The 15,071-nt window shown below is 63.7% G+C and overlaps 3 protein-coding genes across 6 annotated transcripts in view; 2 read left to right on the plus strand and 1 right to left on the minus strand.

The window, feature by feature from the left end:
* The window catches only part of CPSF3L (cleavage and polyadenylation specific factor 3-like), a 14,436-nt gene extending 8,995 nt beyond the window's left edge, over window positions 1–5,441 (minus strand). Inside the window, exons 1-4 of one of the 2 annotated variants that reach the window (XM_011956386.1) lie at window positions 5,321–5,441; window positions 2,255–2,352; window positions 1,721–1,794; window positions 589–817 (exon numbers count right to left, since the gene is read on the minus strand). In XM_011956386.1, coding sequence (XP_011811776.1) covers window positions 589–817; window positions 1,721–1,794; window positions 2,255–2,352; window positions 5,321–5,348 — 429 coding nt within the window. In that variant the 5' untranslated portion in view covers window positions 5,349–5,441. The remainder of the gene's footprint in view (window positions 1–588; window positions 818–1,720; window positions 1,795–2,254; window positions 2,353–5,320) is intronic. The other variant, XM_011956387.1, reaches the window with a different exon arrangement.
* Window positions 5,442–5,503: 62 nt separating this feature from the next.
* Window positions 5,504–9,629, plus strand: CPTP (ceramide-1-phosphate transfer protein). 3 transcript variants are annotated; one of them, XM_011956389.1, is made up of 3 exons: window positions 5,504–5,833; window positions 7,591–7,787; window positions 7,996–9,629. In XM_011956389.1, exons 2-3 carry the CDS (start codon window positions 7,666–7,668, stop codon window positions 8,516–8,518), a joined length of 645 nt encoding a protein of 214 aa, XP_011811779.1. In that variant the 5' UTR covers window positions 5,504–5,833; window positions 7,591–7,665; the 3' UTR covers window positions 8,519–9,629. The 3 variants fall into 3 exon arrangements, with proteins under 3 accessions (XP_011811779.1, XP_011811780.1, XP_011811781.1); XM_011956390.1 differs by lacking the exon at window positions 5,504–5,833 and adding an exon at window positions 5,974–6,338; XM_011956391.1 differs by lacking the exon at window positions 5,504–5,833 and adding an exon at window positions 5,988–6,714.
* A 1,933-nt stretch (window positions 9,630–11,562) lies between these two features.
* LOC105522018 (taste receptor type 1 member 3) lies at window positions 11,563–15,063 on the plus strand. Its single transcript, XM_011956392.1, has 6 exons — window positions 11,563–11,753; window positions 11,854–12,154; window positions 12,240–13,022; window positions 13,137–13,340; window positions 13,478–13,598; window positions 13,722–15,063. The coding sequence occupies exons 1-6, from the start codon at window positions 11,563–11,565 to the stop codon at window positions 14,678–14,680; spliced, it is 2,559 nt and encodes an 852-aa protein (XP_011811782.1). The 3' UTR covers window positions 14,681–15,063.
* The last annotated feature ends 8 nt before the right edge of the window (window positions 15,064–15,071 follow it).

Consider the following 15,071-nt stretch of genomic DNA (forward strand, 5'->3'; position numbering starts at 1 on the left):
GAGCCGAGATCGCGCCACCGCACTCCAGCCTGGGCGACAGAGTGAGATTCCGTCTCAAAAAAAAAAAGAAATATAAAAGCAATACCCAGAGACTCTAATGAGACACAGACAAACCCACAATCTTTGTCAGAAATTTTGCCAATCTGTCACTCACCGACTTAACCTTCACTTCCTCCCTGACCCACACCCAGAACCAGGCACCCTCCAGAACTGGCCCATCTCCCCTCTGGCCCCTGCCTCCCTGCCCAGTGACACCCTGGGAGCTCCAGCAAGTCTCTGGAGGCTCTGAGGGCACCAGCCTGTCCCACTCTGGCCATTGCAGTGCCGCTCAGACAGAGCCAGGTGGGTTGGAGGCCGGGGCACACCCCACCCTGCGCGTGCTCTCCCGGGTTGGCGCCCAATCTTGTTTGGGACCCTTGTGCTCGCGCTGCCGCCTCCTGGTGTTCCCACAGTGCTGGATGCAAGAGTGAGGTGGGGTGGGCTCACCCTGAGGCCCCCGCCTTCCAGAGACTGTGGAGAGCGGGCGGAGGGCATAGTTGGTGTGGGTGTGGGCAGTGACTGTGCCGTCTATGGCCCTGGGAACCTGACCTGGACCGTCTGGTGGAGGTGGACAGCCACCACCTTCTTCATGCAGTCTTTGATCATCTGGGAGGTGAAGAAGTTGGCCTCGCCCTTCTTGTCCACGGCGATCTTGCGGTAGTCTTCCAGCAAGATGGGGCAGATGGCCTGGGTGGGGTGGGTCATGTAGATGGGCCCGTCGTAGCCCACCATCTCGCTGAAGTAGGGGAGTGCCCCGCAGTGGTCCAGGTGGAAGTGGCTGGGGGGATGCAGCACAGGTCAGCCTGGGCCCACCCTGCCCCAGCCTTCACCCCCACTCTGGGCTTGTGGGTTGCCCCCTTCATTCGCCTACTGTGCACCAGGCCCCATCCCAAGTACTGAAGAGTCAGTAATGAGCAAACACAAAACCGTCTCCCTGGAACTTTCAGTCTCAAAGTCTAGCGAGGCAGTAAGTGAACGGGAAACTGAACACGTCAGTGACAGTGACATGCTCGCGAGGCAATGCGAAGCCGCTAAGGGGCATGGGGAGCCGCTGGGATTTCAGGTATCAGGACAGGCTGAGGGGAGCTACGGGTGAAGGCAGCACAGACCCGAGGGCGAGTGCAGTGCCTGGCAAGCCCCAAGAAGGCACTGGGGACCCCGCTGTGTCTGACAAGAAACCACAACCATGAGGGTCTCAGGGGCAGCTGAGGACGCTGCCTCCAGAGCGGCTTCTCCAGGCTTCACAGGCCCTCTGGCTGCTGGGGAGGGCGGGGCGGGGCAGGGGGGGACCAGCAGGAATGCTGTGGCCATCCAGGCGAGGCCACCCAGACCAGCAGGTCATGAGCTGCTTGCTGGACCCTAAAGGCCGGGGTCAGGGAAGACTCAGGGCTCTGGAATCTCCAACAAGACAGTGGGGTTTAAAGCTCCTGAGACAGAGAAGGCATCAAAGAGAGTGAAGACTGGAGAGCCGGGTTCAAAGGGCAGGGCCAGAAGAACAGGTGGAGACCAGGCTGTGTGTGTAACCAGTAAGGCAGGCAGGGAGCAGATCCTGGGGCCCGGAAGCCCCCTGAGGATCAAGGATGACGCAGGCCCCTTGCCAAACGTTGCCGAGGCTGAGTAAGGGGGCCCAAGCCCCAAAGGCACAGACATGGGACCCTCAAGGCCCCCAGCGGGTGCCCACCTGATGATCACGCAGTCCAGGAAGTCTGTCAGGCGGCCGTTCTGGGTGATGTAGGAGAAGTCAGGGAAGCGTCGCTGGGAAGGACGTGAGGCTTCAGGTTGCGCCGTGGTCTCCAGGCAGCACCTGGGATCACCCACGTCCCAGGGAGGGGCCCCCAGGAAGGGGGGTTCTACGTGCAGACTCAGGCTGGGCACTGCCACCCCACAGGTGGCACCAGGACCCCTGGCTGCTCACAGCATGCAGAGGGGCCGAGATTACCTCCAACCTCACTGACAGATGTGAGCTGGAAGCTGAGCCCAGGGTCTTGCTGGGCCCTGGTGCTGTACTGGAGCCCAGCACCAGTACCGGGGGACCTCCCTATGCAGGGGCTCGCTTCGGCCAGGCCCACCCATCCCTGCTACCCACAGGGTGCAGTCGTCCAAGCACGACCACTGCTGCCCACTGCCCCACTGTCCGGCTCTGAGTGGGCGCCCAGGGTCTGGCTGCAGACGGCCGGCCCTCCCGGCCTCTGGGCCTCCTGCCCGAGGGACTCACGTCGTCATTGAAGCCCATGTGCATTCCACAGTCCAGCATGACGTTCTTGCCCGCAATGGAGACCAGGATGCAACTTCGGCCCACATCCTGGCCAGCCCCTACTCGAGGGAGGGCAGGTAAGAGTCAGTGCTGCCTCCCCAAGCTCTGCAGGACCCCAATGCACTGAGGAAACCATACCGAGGCTGCTGTGTGGACAGACACGTGGGCCAAGAAACAGGGCCACCCCTACTCACAGGAAGGGGGACACAGAACCACGCCCCACACCACCACATCATCCAGGGTGGAGGCCGGCAGCCCACACACTCCTCCCTGACCACCTCTCATGGTGGCTGTGGCCTGCTGGCTGAGTAGCGGGCACTGTGTTGTGGTCCTCAGCCCCTCCCTCAGAAACAAGGGCTGGTCTACGGGGCCAACAGCTCAGTCAGAGCCACACCTGGGCTGTGGCTGGGCCCTCAGCAGAGCTGCAGACCAATGAGGTCGCCTCCTGTAGGATCTTTCCCCAGGCAGGCAAGGGCCTGAGTGCCTAAGTGCTGGCACTGGCTGTCCCCTGGTGGTCGGCTGTGGAGGGATGTCACGCAGCCTCGGCCATGCCACACGAACACGGTGCCGGTGGTCCAGCAGTGGCCGGCGTGGGCAACACAAGCCCCACGCCACTGCACACCATGCAGCCCCCAACACAGACCCTAATCTGCGGCCCTCCCACACTCCTGACAGCCAAGCAGCCCTGCCCAGCTGCTCCAGCCAGAGGCCTTGGCCAGCCACGGCACACTCAGCCCCCTCATGTGACCTGGGGGCCCACAAGGAAAGGGCCACAGCCCCTGCACAGCCTGCGCCTGGGCGGGAGTCTGACGGCAGTGAATGGCCTGGTTTTCTTCCCCTTGAATCCCCACCCACCTCCCCTGACCAGGCACCTGAAACGTCCAAAGCCAGCACCACACCTCAGGATGACGGGGCCACAGCTGAGGGCCTGCCTGCCACGAAGGGAGGTCTCAGGTTCTCTTCTAGGCCTGTTCCTGCCCCCACTGGGTGTGAGCTCTCTGAGAGCAGGGTCTCAGCTGTCTCCTCCCTCTGCACCTCCTACCCCAGCCACGCCAGGCTCACAGAGGCCCTCTTCACCCGGCATCTGTGGAAGGGAGGGCCGCCCCTCTTCACGGCCAAGGACCTGAGGCCACAGAGGCACTTGTGGTCCTGAGGCGTGGGGCCTGGGTTGGTTTTCTGAATTCCAAAGCCCAATCCTGAGGTACTGGCAGTTCCGCCTCCCGACAGGACCCACAGTGATCCCAGGGAACAGAGCCTGGAGCTACAGGAGGGGACAGGGCTGAGAAGACAGAGGAGGAGGCATCCCTGTCTGCAAGGAGACAGACAGCAGACAAGGGAACAAGAGACCTCGAGTACACCAGATGGAGACTACTGTGACAGAGAAGAGCAAGGTAGGAAGATGAGAAAGCCTTGAAACTTCCAGAACCATGACAGGAAAGTGCTCCCTGAGAAGCCAACTTTTGAGCAGGATGGCGGAGGGGGGAGGAACAGGGTTGGGAGGGATAGGCAGGGTCGGGGGACAGTCACGCACAGGCCAGGGCATGGGAGTGACCCCAAGGACACAGCACTGGCCCAGTGAGCATGGAGCCCAAGGCAGTCCCTGGCACAGGGAAGTGGTGAAACAAGAGTTCTGCTTTGCCGATACCCTGGCTGAGGTGACCTTAAGAATACACCCAGGTACAGACTGGGGGCAACTGAAACCACATGAAAGATCAGACTGTCCAGAGAGTGGGTAGAACAGGCGGCCAAGAGGCCAAATGGGAAAGGGGCAGTCTGGGAGGACCCCGCAGAGGCCCCAGAGAGCAGGGGAGGGCAGCAGGGCCCACGCTAACACCGTGGGGTGTGCACAGGCCAGGGGTGTTCACGGCACAGTGTCCCCGCCGGGGCAGGAGGCACCCCTCCAAGGAAGCGCTCATGCCATGAGGAAGGACATGGAATCTCGTCCCAGTGTCTGTGCTAGAAGATGCCCTCGACCCCCTGCCCCGTGGAAGGACCAGGTTTCAGGACAGCACAGGGCAGGCATGTGTGGAAAATGCCCAGGACATCAGGATGGTTGGCCACCAACACCATGTCCCCCCAGCTGTTTCTGAGACCCTGGATTTTGACTAATTCTTTCCTCTTTCGCATTGTTCTACACTGTTAGGACTTTGACTTTTTTTGAGATATGGTCTTGCTGTCACCCAGGCTGGAGTGCAGTGGCAATCGTGGCTCACTGCAGCCTCAACCTCCCGGGCTCAAGCAATCCCCACAACTCAGCCTCCTGAGTAGCTGGGACCACAGGCACACACCACCATGCCCGGCTAATTTTTGCATTTTTTTTTTTTTGGAGTGATGGGGTCTTGCCACGTTGGCTAGGCTGGTCTTAAACTCCTGGGCTCAAGCGATCCTCCCACCTCTGCCTTCCAAAGTACTGGGATTGCAGGCGTGAGCCACAGCGCCCAGCCTGCGAGGACTCTTAAGAGTACACATTTGTTTTTTTTGCTGTTTTTTTCAGTGTTGCAGAAATCAGAACAAGAGCTGAACTGAGAGTTGACTGTAATTTGGGCGTGAGCACAAAGGGTGGTGGACAGAAAGCAAGAGGTGAGGAGGCAGAAGCGGGACAGCGAGACTGGGGGGCTGAGAAGCTGGGGGTCTGCTAGGCTGAGAAGCTGGAGGACCGAGGGGCTGAGGGGCTGAAGGGCTGGGGGGCTGGAGGGCTGGAGGCGGCAGCGCGCCGCTCAGGGAGGTCAACGCACCAACGAAAGCGCACAGCGAGCGCGGAGGCCCCGCGGCCCCATCTGCGACGTCCCCTCACGGCCGCCTGAACCTCGGGGCTCGTGTTCTCGCGTCACTGCCGGAGGCCGAGGGTGCAGGGACTAGCCGCCTCTCGGTTCCCACCAGGGCCCAAGCCGACGCCGGGAGCGGCAGACCGAGGACGCCCGCGACGCGCACCCGGCTCCATGAGAACCCGGAGAGAGCGGGGAGCCCAGCCCGCCCGGAGCCGCATACGGAGCCCGCCCCACAGCCCTGCCGGCGGCCCCCACTCACCCAAAGGCGTGACTCTGATCTCAGGCATCGTCGCCGCCGCGCTCCCACACCCGCAGACCCCGCGCGCGGTGATGCACTGCGCGGGCGCAACCACCAGGGTGTCAACTTCCGGTGCGTTAGCCGGAAACGCGGGTCTGCTCGCCGGGCCTCCTGATTGGGCAGCATCCAACCAATCAGGGCGGCGGGCGAGGGCGGGGAGGGGCGGGGCGATGGGCGAGGGCGGGGCCCGGACGGCAGCTGCGGCCCAGGTGAGTGGCTCCGGCTCCGCGGCCGCACCTGCCCAACCCAACCGGCAGCGTACGGAGGTCGCCGAGGGGCCCGGAGCGGGAGGGGACGTCGTCCTAGAGGGCCGGAGTGGGCGGGCGGCCGAGGACCCGGCTCCCGCGCAGGACGGAGCCGTGGCTCAGGTCGGCCCCTCCCCAGCACCACCCCGGGCCTCCGCCCTTTTCCTGGGCCCCTAGGTGGAGCAGGGACCCGAACCGGTGCCCATCCAGTCCGGTGCCCCCTTCCCAGGTGAGACTCGTAGCGCTAGCTGGACAGGGTCTGGTTCCACCCACAAGGCCTGGGGCGCCGTGGGGGCGCCGTGGGGGCCCCGTCTTCTGCCGTCCCCCCAGCCTGCTGTCAGCCACCGGGCTGTGTGTTCAGGCCGCCCTTGCGCCCAGCCCTGACCTTGGGCCGGTGGGCTGCCCTGGGAAAGGCCTGGAGGTGCCCTGGGTCACCTTCCTGGGCTGGCGAGCTGCCTGCCTCCTGCACAACCGCTGCCCTTCCCGTTGTCCCGGAGCCACCAGCCACAGCTCTGAGAGGCTCCTGGCAGCTCCTGTTTGCCACTGGCTCGGATCTGAGCAGGCAGGCAAGGCCCGCAGAATATCTGGTAACCAAGAAGGAAACCCCAGAGCCTCAGAGACCATCTTCTCAGTGGACAAAATTAAGGCCTGAGGGGGGGAGGGGCGTGCTGGAAGTCTGTGGGACTCCATCTTCCTGAGGCCCAGGAGCAGCCATTCCCTTCACCTGAAGCCGGGTGAGCTCACACCGGGGCCTCTGCCTGGTGCCAAGCATGCAACCCAACCTGTGGGGCCTGCAAGGCAAGGCTTCAACACCCTCCAGGCACCAGCGCTCCAGCAGCCTGGGCCACGGGCTGGGCAGTGCTTGTAGCCCATGTTCCCTAGTGATGAAGGGCCCAGTGCTAGGGCACTGAGCAACCTGCACACCTGCTCCTGGCCAGGAGCTCTCACCACAGCTGGGTACCCTCCCTGTCCCTGATGGAGTCCCTGCAGCCAGGGAGGGCAGGAGAGGGCTCCCAGCACCAACGGGCCTAGGAACCCCCAGGCCCAATGGGGTAAGGGTTCTTCCTGGTTGAGGTGGGATGCAGCTGAGTCTCAGGTTCCCCGGAGCAGGTGCGGGCCCTTGGGGCACCCAGGGAGACAGGGCAAGGGTGCTTGGCGACACACAAAGCATGGGTGCCTGGATGTCTGTGGAGTGACTGTGAATGCCAGCAGAATCCAGAGCAGGGCCTGGGCCACTCGCAGAAGGTTCCCCAGGGCTAGTACGAGGGCCTTGTGGCAATCTCCTGAGAGTGGTAAAACCTTTCGCCCGGCCACCCATCCGTGTGGGACGTGTAGTTTCAGCAACAGGAGTGAAAACACGCGTCGGTCCATCCAGCACGTGCCGGCCCCACAGCCTCTCTTCTGGTTTTGGGGATGCGGCAGTGAGGAAGATGGAGCAGCCTGTCTGGCAGCGTCCCCCACCCCCCGCACCCATCTCTGCTTTCCGCTGTGTCTGTTTCCTTGCCTACAACTTCAGAACTTTCTGTCTTTGTTGTCATCTGACCCCACTCCAGATGGCTGTTCGCTCACTCCCTGTGCACCCAGGTGCCTAGAACGGTGCTTGGCTCTTGTCAGGGGCTTAGTATTTCTCCAGCTGGTAAAAACAGATATAGCATCTAGAGAGAGAAACAAAAACAGCCAAGAAAGCACCAGCAGAGACACCTGCTGCAGATGGCATGGCCAAGTGGTCTGATAAAGCCAGAGGGGGCCACTCTCAGGGTCAGCAGGGACTGACGTGGAGTCAGTGGCCGGATCCACAGGAGGGGCCGTGCCAAGGTCCGTGAATGCGCAATCCTGATGAAAGGCTGGTCAGGGTGGTGTGCCTGAGAGCCTGCGGCTTGGCTGGGAGCAAAGCCAGGCGGCTCCTGGGAGGAAGCTCTGTGAGGGGCATGAGTGATCAGTGAGCAGCAATAGGGTCGCAGCCATTTTGTTCCCCTCCACACACAGAAAATGAACCACAGAGCAAGCTGACCCCAGCGACACAGCCTCCCAGCCCTACTGTATTTCCGTTCCTATCGAAAAATGGATGACTCGGAGACAGGTTTCAATCTGAAAGTCGTCCTGGTCAGTTTTAAGCAGTGTCTGGATGAGAAGGAAGAGGTCTTGCTGGACCCCTACATCGCCAGCTGGAAGGGCCTGGTCAGGTGCGTGCGCTGGGGCTGCCTCCTGAGGTGGGCGCTCACCTGGCCCAAGTCCCATATGTGGCATCTGCCTCCCGACTGCCTGTCCCCACCAGCTTTGCTGCCTGTTTCCAGATGGGTGTGAGCCCCCGGAGGCTGGGCAGTGTCCCCTGCACCCCAGGCGGGCTGCCCCAGGCCTGGGCAAGTACTCGAGCCCCACTCCCTTCCACAGGTTTCTGAACAGCCTGGGCACCATCTTCTCGTTCATCTCCAAGGACGTGGTCTCCAAGCTGCAGATCATGGAGCGCCTCAGGGGCGGCCCGCAGAGCGAGCACTATCGCAGCCTGCAGACCATGGTGGCCCATGAGCTGAGCAACCAGCTGGTGGACATAGAGCGCCGCTCCCACCACCCCGAATCCGGCTGCCGGACCGTCCTGCGCCTGCACCGCGCCCTGCGCTGGCTGCAGCTGTTCCTGGAGGGCCTACGCACCAGCCCTGAGGACGCACGCACCTCTGTGCTCTGCACCGACTCCTACAACGCCTCGCTGGCCGCCTACCACCCCTGGATCGTGCGCCGCAGCGTCACCGTGGCCTTCTACACGCTGCCCACACGCAAGGTCTTCCTGGAGACCATGAACGTGGGGCCCCCGGAGCAGGCCGTGCAGATGCTGGGCGAGGCCCTCCCCTTCATCGAGCGTGTCTACAACGTCTCCCAGAAGCTCTATGCCAAGCACTCCCTTCTGGACCTGCCCTAGAGGCGGGAAGCCAGGGCCACGCGGGCTTTCCTGCTGCAGATCTGGGCTGCGGTGGCCAGGGCCGAGTCCCATAGCAGAGCTTTCTGGGCACCCCAGGAACAGGAGATCCACTGTTGCTCCTGAGCTGAGCTTGTTAGGAACCACAGACTGTGACAGAGAAGGTGGCGACCAGCCCAGAAGAGGCCCACCCTCTCGGTCTGGAACAAGACACCTCAGCCATGGCTCCCCCTCAGCCTGTTACACACGTGCCCAGGCCTCGCCAGGGTGCAGAGTGGAGCAGGCAGGGGTGGGGGCCGGGCCTGCAAGATCCCCAAAGGTCGCCACCCCCCAGCCTGTGGGGCAGATCTGCGAATCGGGGTGAAGTCACAGGTCCCGGGGTGTGGAGACTGCATCCGTTCCCTTTCTGCCAGCCAACGTGTCCTCAACTCAGGCCAGGTCCTGGTACCCCATGTCTGCCCAGGTGGGCAGCCCTGAGCCCAGGGGACTTAATCCCATCCATGACCAGGCTGGCAGAAACCTCCCAACAGCGGTCTGGGCACCGTGGGCTCTCCCCACCTCTCCTGCCTTATTTGCCCCTCAGCGTGCCAGGCAGACTGGGGGCAGGACAGCCAGAAGCTGAGGCCAAGGCTCCTCGCAGAAGGCCCGGGAAGGCCCCGCCCTCAGGACAGCCTCCTCTGAAGCCCTGCACGGCCCCGGCTGCCCGGCGGATGCAGCAGGCTGCCTCCCGCAGTGGCTGTGGGTCTGCACAGCACAGCCCGAGACCCCCAGGAGCCGGGACTCTGCTACATGCAGTGAGACGCTGTGTCCTTTCTCCCCCTGCCCCTTGGTGCCCCCTCCCCACAGTGCCCAGGAGACCCGAGGGGCACGGAACGGGAGGGCCTGGATCCCGTGGGCCAGCCAACGGCTACCAGACAGCTACAACCAGCCCAGCCACCATCCAGTGCCTGGGGCCTAGCCACTGGTTCTTCACAGTGGACCCCAGCACCTCGGGGTGGCAGAGGGACAGTCCCCACTGCCCGACAGACGCACAAGCTTCTGGAGGGCAACCCATGTGACGTCTTCCAACATTAATAAATCACACAGCCTCCCAGGATGGGGACGTTGGGGTGCACTGGGCGCCTGATTCCCCAGGAGGGGACACAGGGTCACCCAATGAGGGCGGGTAGGGCCCTCACCCCAGTGACACAGCTGAGGTGGGTGCACCTAACTCCAAGGGAGCTGAGGCCCCACTGCCAGGCTCAGGGGGCCGTGTCAGCCTCAGGGCACAACAAACGCCCTGAGAAAAGGCCAGCCTTGGGGGCAGGGCTGCCATGTGCCTCTTTCCCCCGGAGAGATCCCATCACTACACTACATTGTACAGGTGAGACAACAGAGACACACAGACTCACCCAGAACCAAGAAGCTGGGTCGGGAGGGCAGGGTCAGGAGGGCAGAAATCAGCCTCTCCACGCAAAAGAGAAGAGGCCTGCATGGGACGTGTGGGTGGAGGTGGGGGCCACTCCCAGCCACAACAGTGACCTGAACAGAAAGGGATACAATTCAGCAGGGTCTTCCTGGACACCACCCCAACCTCAGGGTCTGTGGGAGCTGCACTTGGTGCTGGCAAAGGCTGCTGACTGCTATATGGGCCGGGAGAACCGTCTGGGTCTGCATGAGCCCCAGGGCAGGGCTTCCTCCAGGTGTGGCCTGTGCATGTGCCATGCGTGTATGCCATGCATGTGTGCCATTTGTGTGTGCGTGTGGGCAGTGTGTGCGTGGGCCGTTTGCGTGTGCTGTGCACGTGTGGGCCGTGCACATGCTGTGTGCGTGTACCATTTGCGTGTGCCGTGTATGTGTGCTGTTTGCATGTGCTGTTTGCATGTGCTGTGCACGTGTGTGCCATTTGCGTGTGTGCAGTGTGCATGTGCCATTTGTGTGCTGCATTCCCCTGTTCCTGTGTGCCAGGTTCATATGTGTGCCATGCTCCTCTGTGTGCATGTGTGCTCAGCTAGTGTGTGCCATACATGTGTGCTGTGGTCATGCATGTGCCTCACGGGTCCTGCCTTACAGCACTGTGGGGAAGAGGTGCCAGCCAGGGTGCACCTCCTGGCATCTGCTAGGTCTGCCAGGCCCCAGCTGAAGCTCAGTGCCCCCCAGTTCCCCTCTGAGGGCCTGCACCTGGAGCCTGGTGTGTCCCCACGGGCACCCCCAAAGCGAAGCAGGCAGAGGAGGAGCCCCGGCCCCGCACATTGGGTGCTGCTCCAGCCACCGTTCATTTGCCTGTGGTCCTTCCTCCCTCGTTTGCATGCCCCCCTGGCACGCAAACTCTATCCCCAGCAGGAGCCACCTGTGTGCCTGCCAGGCAGGAGTAGCCCAGGCCAGGGTCAGCAGTGTGAGTACAGCTGGCCGTGTGGTTCCTGCAGCTTCTAGGCCTCAGACCCTGGCAGAAGAAGGGCTGAGACCCTCAAGGAACTCTGCTCCCAAGCAGGCTGGGAGGGCACCACCGCCACCCAGGGTCCTCCCCAGCTGCAGGGTGGAGGCCTAGCTGGCCGGCTGGTCTGCAGGCCTAGGGGGCCCACCCCTGCCACCCCCAACTCCGGCCAGCACAGCCTTGAGTCGGAGCCAGAAGCTCCCAGGGCTGGGTAGGAGGCATTTCTGTGCCTACGGAAAGCCCCAGAGCTGGGTGTCTCTGCATCCCTCCCACGCCGCTGAGACCCCAGAGCCCTGGAGGCCCCTTTGCCCTCTCCCCTCTCCACAGCCTGCCAGGCAACTCCAGGAATGGGGGGTAGCGAGGGGCTCAGTCACAGGCAGTGAACAAGGCCACGGTCAGCAGAGCCTGCCTGCCAGTCAGTGCTGGCCATAGAGCCTGGCAGTGGCCTCAGGCAGAGTCTGAAGTGCACAGACTTTCAGGCCCAGAAAGCGAGGCCACCACTGAGGCCCCAGGGTGTGGCCAGTGAGGATGGCAAGGGTTTTGCTAAACAAATCCTCTGCCCGCTCCCCGCCCCGGGCTCTCTCCACGTGAGGCCCCACTCAGGGCAGCCACCTTGCTGGAAGCTGCCTCTGCCATGCTGGGCCCTGCTGTCCTGGGCCTCAGCCTCTGGGCTCTCCTGCACCTTGGGACAGGGGCCCCACTGTGCCTGTCACAGCAACTTAGGATGAACGGGGACTACGTGCTGGGGGGGCTGTTCCCCCTAAGTGAGGCCGGGGAGGCTGGCCTCGGCAGCCGGACACGGCCCAGCAGCCCCGTGTGCACCAGGTATGGAGGTGGGACAGCCTGGGTGGGGTCAGGGTGACCGGGCCTGGGGTGCTCCTGAGCTGGGGCTGAGGAGGCCATCTGTGGCTCCACGTGGCCCCAGGTTCTCCTCGAATGGCCTGCTCTGGGCACTGGCCATGAAGATGGCTGTGGAGGAGATCAACAACAGGTCGGACCTGCTGCCGGGGCTGCGCCTAGGCTACGACCTCTTCGATACGTGCTCGGAGCCTGTGCTGGCCATGAAGCCCAGTCTCATGTTCCTGGCCAAGGCAGACAGCCATGACATTGCCGCCTACTGCAACTACACGCAGTACCAGCCCCGTGTGCTGGCCGTCATCGGGCCCCACTCGTCAGAGCTCTCCGTGGTCACCGGCAAGTTCTTCGGCTTCTTCCTCATGCCCCAGGTGGGCGCCCCCCACCATCACCCACCCCCACCCAGCCCTGCCCATGGGAGCCCCTGAGTCAGGAGATGCCTCTTGGCCCCTGCAGGTCAGCTATGGCGCTAGCATGGAGCTGCTGAGTGCCCGGGAGACCTTCCCCTCCTTCTTCCGCACAGTGCCCAGCGACCGTGTACAGCTGACGGCCGCTGTGGAACTGCTGCAGGAGTTCGGCTGGAACTGGGTGGCTGCCCTGGGCAGTGACGACGAGTATGGCCGGCAGGGCCTGGGCATCTTCTCGACCCTGGCCGCGGCGCGCGGCATCTGCATCGCACACGAGGGCCTGGTGCCACTGCCCCGTGCCGACGGCCCGCTGCTGGGGAAGGTGCAGGACGTGCTGCACCAGGTGAACCAGAGCAGCGTGCAGGTGGTGCTGCTGTTCACCTCTGCGCGCGCCGCCCACGCTCTCTTCAGCTACAGCATCAGCAGCAAGCTCTCGCCCAAGGTGTGGGTGGCCAGCGAGGCCTGGCTGACCTCTGACCTGGTCATGGGGCTGCCCGGCATGGCCCAGGTGGGCACAGTGCTTGGCTTTCTCCAGAGGGGTGCCCAGCTGCACAAGTTCTCCCAGTATGTGAAGACCCACCTGGCCCTGGCCGCTGACCCAGTGTTCTGCGCCGCCCTGGGCGAGAGGGAGCAGGGTCTGGAGGAGGACGTGGTGGGCCGGCGCTGCCCACAGTGTGACTGTATCACGCTGCAAAACGTGAGCGCCGGGCTAAACCACCACCAGACGTTCTCTGTCTACGCAGCTGTGTACAGCGTGGCCCAGGCCCTGCACAACACTCTGCAGTGCAATGCCTCAGGCTGCCCCATGCAGGACCCTGTGAAGCCCTGGCAGGTGAGCCTGGGAGATGGGGGTGTGCCGACCTCTGCACGTGCCTGGGCCACCAGGCATGGCCACTGCGCCTGAGCTGGAGGTAGCTGGCGGCTTAGCCCCATCCCCTGCCCGCAGCTCCTGGAGAACATGTACAACCTGACCTTCCACGCGGGCGGGCTGACGCTACGCTTCAACAGCAACGGGAACGTGGACATGGAGTACGACCTGAAGCTGTGGGTGTGGCAGGGCCCAGTGCCCGAGCTCCACGATGTGGGCAGGTTCAACGGCAGCCTCTGGACAGACAGCCTGAAGATCCGCTGGCACACGTCCAACAACCAGGTGAGATGAGGGTGGGTGGACCTGGCGTGTCCCTGTGGCAACCCCCCGCGGCAGGGTGCAGCCTGGGGGTGGGGGCCGTCCCTGTCTCCCACGGGCGTGCCCAGCCGAGCAGAGCCAGAGACCAGGCCTGTGCGCAGAAGCCCGTGTCCCAGTGCTCGCGGCAGTGCCAGGAGGGCCAGGTGCGCCGGGTCAAGGGGTTCCACTCCTGCTGCTACGACTGCGTGGACTGCAAGGCGGGCAGCTACCGGAAGAGCCCAGGTAAGCCGCCTTCCTGGCAGCGGGGGTGGAAACGCAACAGGGTCCGGCCACGTCCTAGCTCTGAGGCCAGAGCCCACAGGGGACAAGGCCAGCACCCAGCGCCCTTCTCCTCCTCTCTCACAGATGACCTCGCCTGCTCCTTTTGCAACCAGGACGAGTGGTCCCCAGAGCGGAGCACACGCTGCTTCCGCCGCAGGCTTCGATTCCTGGCATGGGGCGAGCCGGCTGTGCTGCTGCTGCTCCTGCTGCTGAGCCTGGCGCTAGGCCTTGTGCTGGCCGCTTTGGGGCTGTTCATTCGCCATCGTGACAGCCCACTGGTTCAGGCCTCGGGTGGGCCCCTGGCCTGCTTTGGCCTGGTGTGCTTGGGCCTGGTCTGCCTTAGCGTCCTCCTGTTCCCTGGCCAGCCCAGCTCTGCCCTCTGCCTGGCCCAGCAGCCCTCATCCCACCTCCCGCTCACTGGCTGCCTGAGCACACTCATCCTGCAGGCGGCCGAGATCTTTGTGGAGTCAGAACTGCCTCTGAGCTGGGCAGACCGGCTGAGTGGCTGCCTGCGGGGGCCCTGGGCCTGGCTGGTGGTGCTGCTGGCCATGCTGGTGGAGGCTGCACTGTGCGCCTGGTACCTGGTGGCCTTCCCGCCGGAGGTGGTGACGGACTGGCGCGTGCTGCCCACAGAGGCGCTGGTGCACTGCCGCACACGCTCCTGGGTCAGCTTTGGCCTCGTGCACGCCACCAACGCCACACTGGCCTTCCTTTGCTTCTTGGGCACCTTCCTGGTGCAGAGCCGGCCAGGCCGCTACAACCGTGCCCGTGGCCTCACCTTTGCCATGCTGGCCTACTTCATCACCTGGGTCTCCTTCGTGCCCCTCCTGGCCAATGTACAGGTGGTCCTCAGGCCCGCCGTGCAGATGGGTGCCCTCCTGCTCTGCGTCCTGGGCATTCTGGCTGCCTTCCACCTGCCCAGGTGTTACCTGCTCGTGCGGCAGCCGGAGCTCAACACCCCCGAGTTCTTCCTGGGAAGGGGCCCTGGGGATGCCCGAGACCGGAACGACGCAGACACAGGAAATCAGGGGAAACCTGAGTGACCCCGATCCTGCGACCTCAGCCCTGGTGAACCCAGACCTAGCTGAGCTCCCCCTAAGCCAGCAATGACCCGTGTCCCCCTACAGACACCCTCCTGCTCTAGATTCTGACCCCAAGTTGTCTCCTGACCCTGACCCCACAGTGACCCCTGCGTCTGCAGCACGTGGACACCCCTGTGACCATCTGGGCCCCAGAGCCAAGCTCTGTCCCTGTCCCTCTGTGCCCAGACCAGGCCTGTCACGGTAACCCAGACGCACTGTTCCGGAAGGAGGCCCAGAGGGCTCCCAGGGTCCCCACAACCCATACCATGAGCTCAGAAAGAGGACTCAGGGAGGCCCCAGCCAGACGGCTGCAAGCCCAAGCCAGGCCCTGTCAACCTGAGCATGCCCCACC

Source organism: Colobus angolensis, unplaced genomic scaffold, assembly GCF_000951035.1.
Source record: "Colobus angolensis palliatus isolate OR3802 unplaced genomic scaffold, Cang.pa_1.0 Scaffold416, whole genome shotgun sequence".
NCBI classification, from domain to species: Eukaryota; Metazoa; Chordata; class Mammalia; order Primates; family Cercopithecidae; genus Colobus; species Colobus angolensis.

What these genes read in the sequence shown, in the direction of transcription:
- CPTP (XM_011956389.1), top strand. Translation starts at nt 7,666, where the DNA reads ATGGATGACTCGGAGACAGGTTTCAATCTGAAAGTCGTCCTGGTCAGT. An exon ending in AGCTGGAAGGGCCTGGTCAG is followed by an intron (nt 7,788 to 7,995) that starts GTGCGTGCGCTG and finishes TCCCTTCCACAG; the next exon opens with GTTTCTGAACAGCCTGGGCA.
- LOC105522018 (XM_011956392.1), top strand. Translation starts at nt 11,563, where the DNA reads ATGCTGGGCCCTGCTGTCCTGGGCCTCAGCCTCTGGGCTCTCCTGCAC. An exon ending in ACCCTGTGAAGCCCTGGCAG is followed by an intron (nt 13,023 to 13,136) that starts GTGAGCCTGGGA and finishes CCCTGCCCGCAG; the next exon opens with CTCCTGGAGAACATGTACAA. An exon ending in CAGCTACCGGAAGAGCCCAG is followed by an intron (nt 13,599 to 13,721) that starts GTAAGCCGCCTT and finishes CCTCTCTCACAG; the next exon opens with ATGACCTCGCCTGCTCCTTT.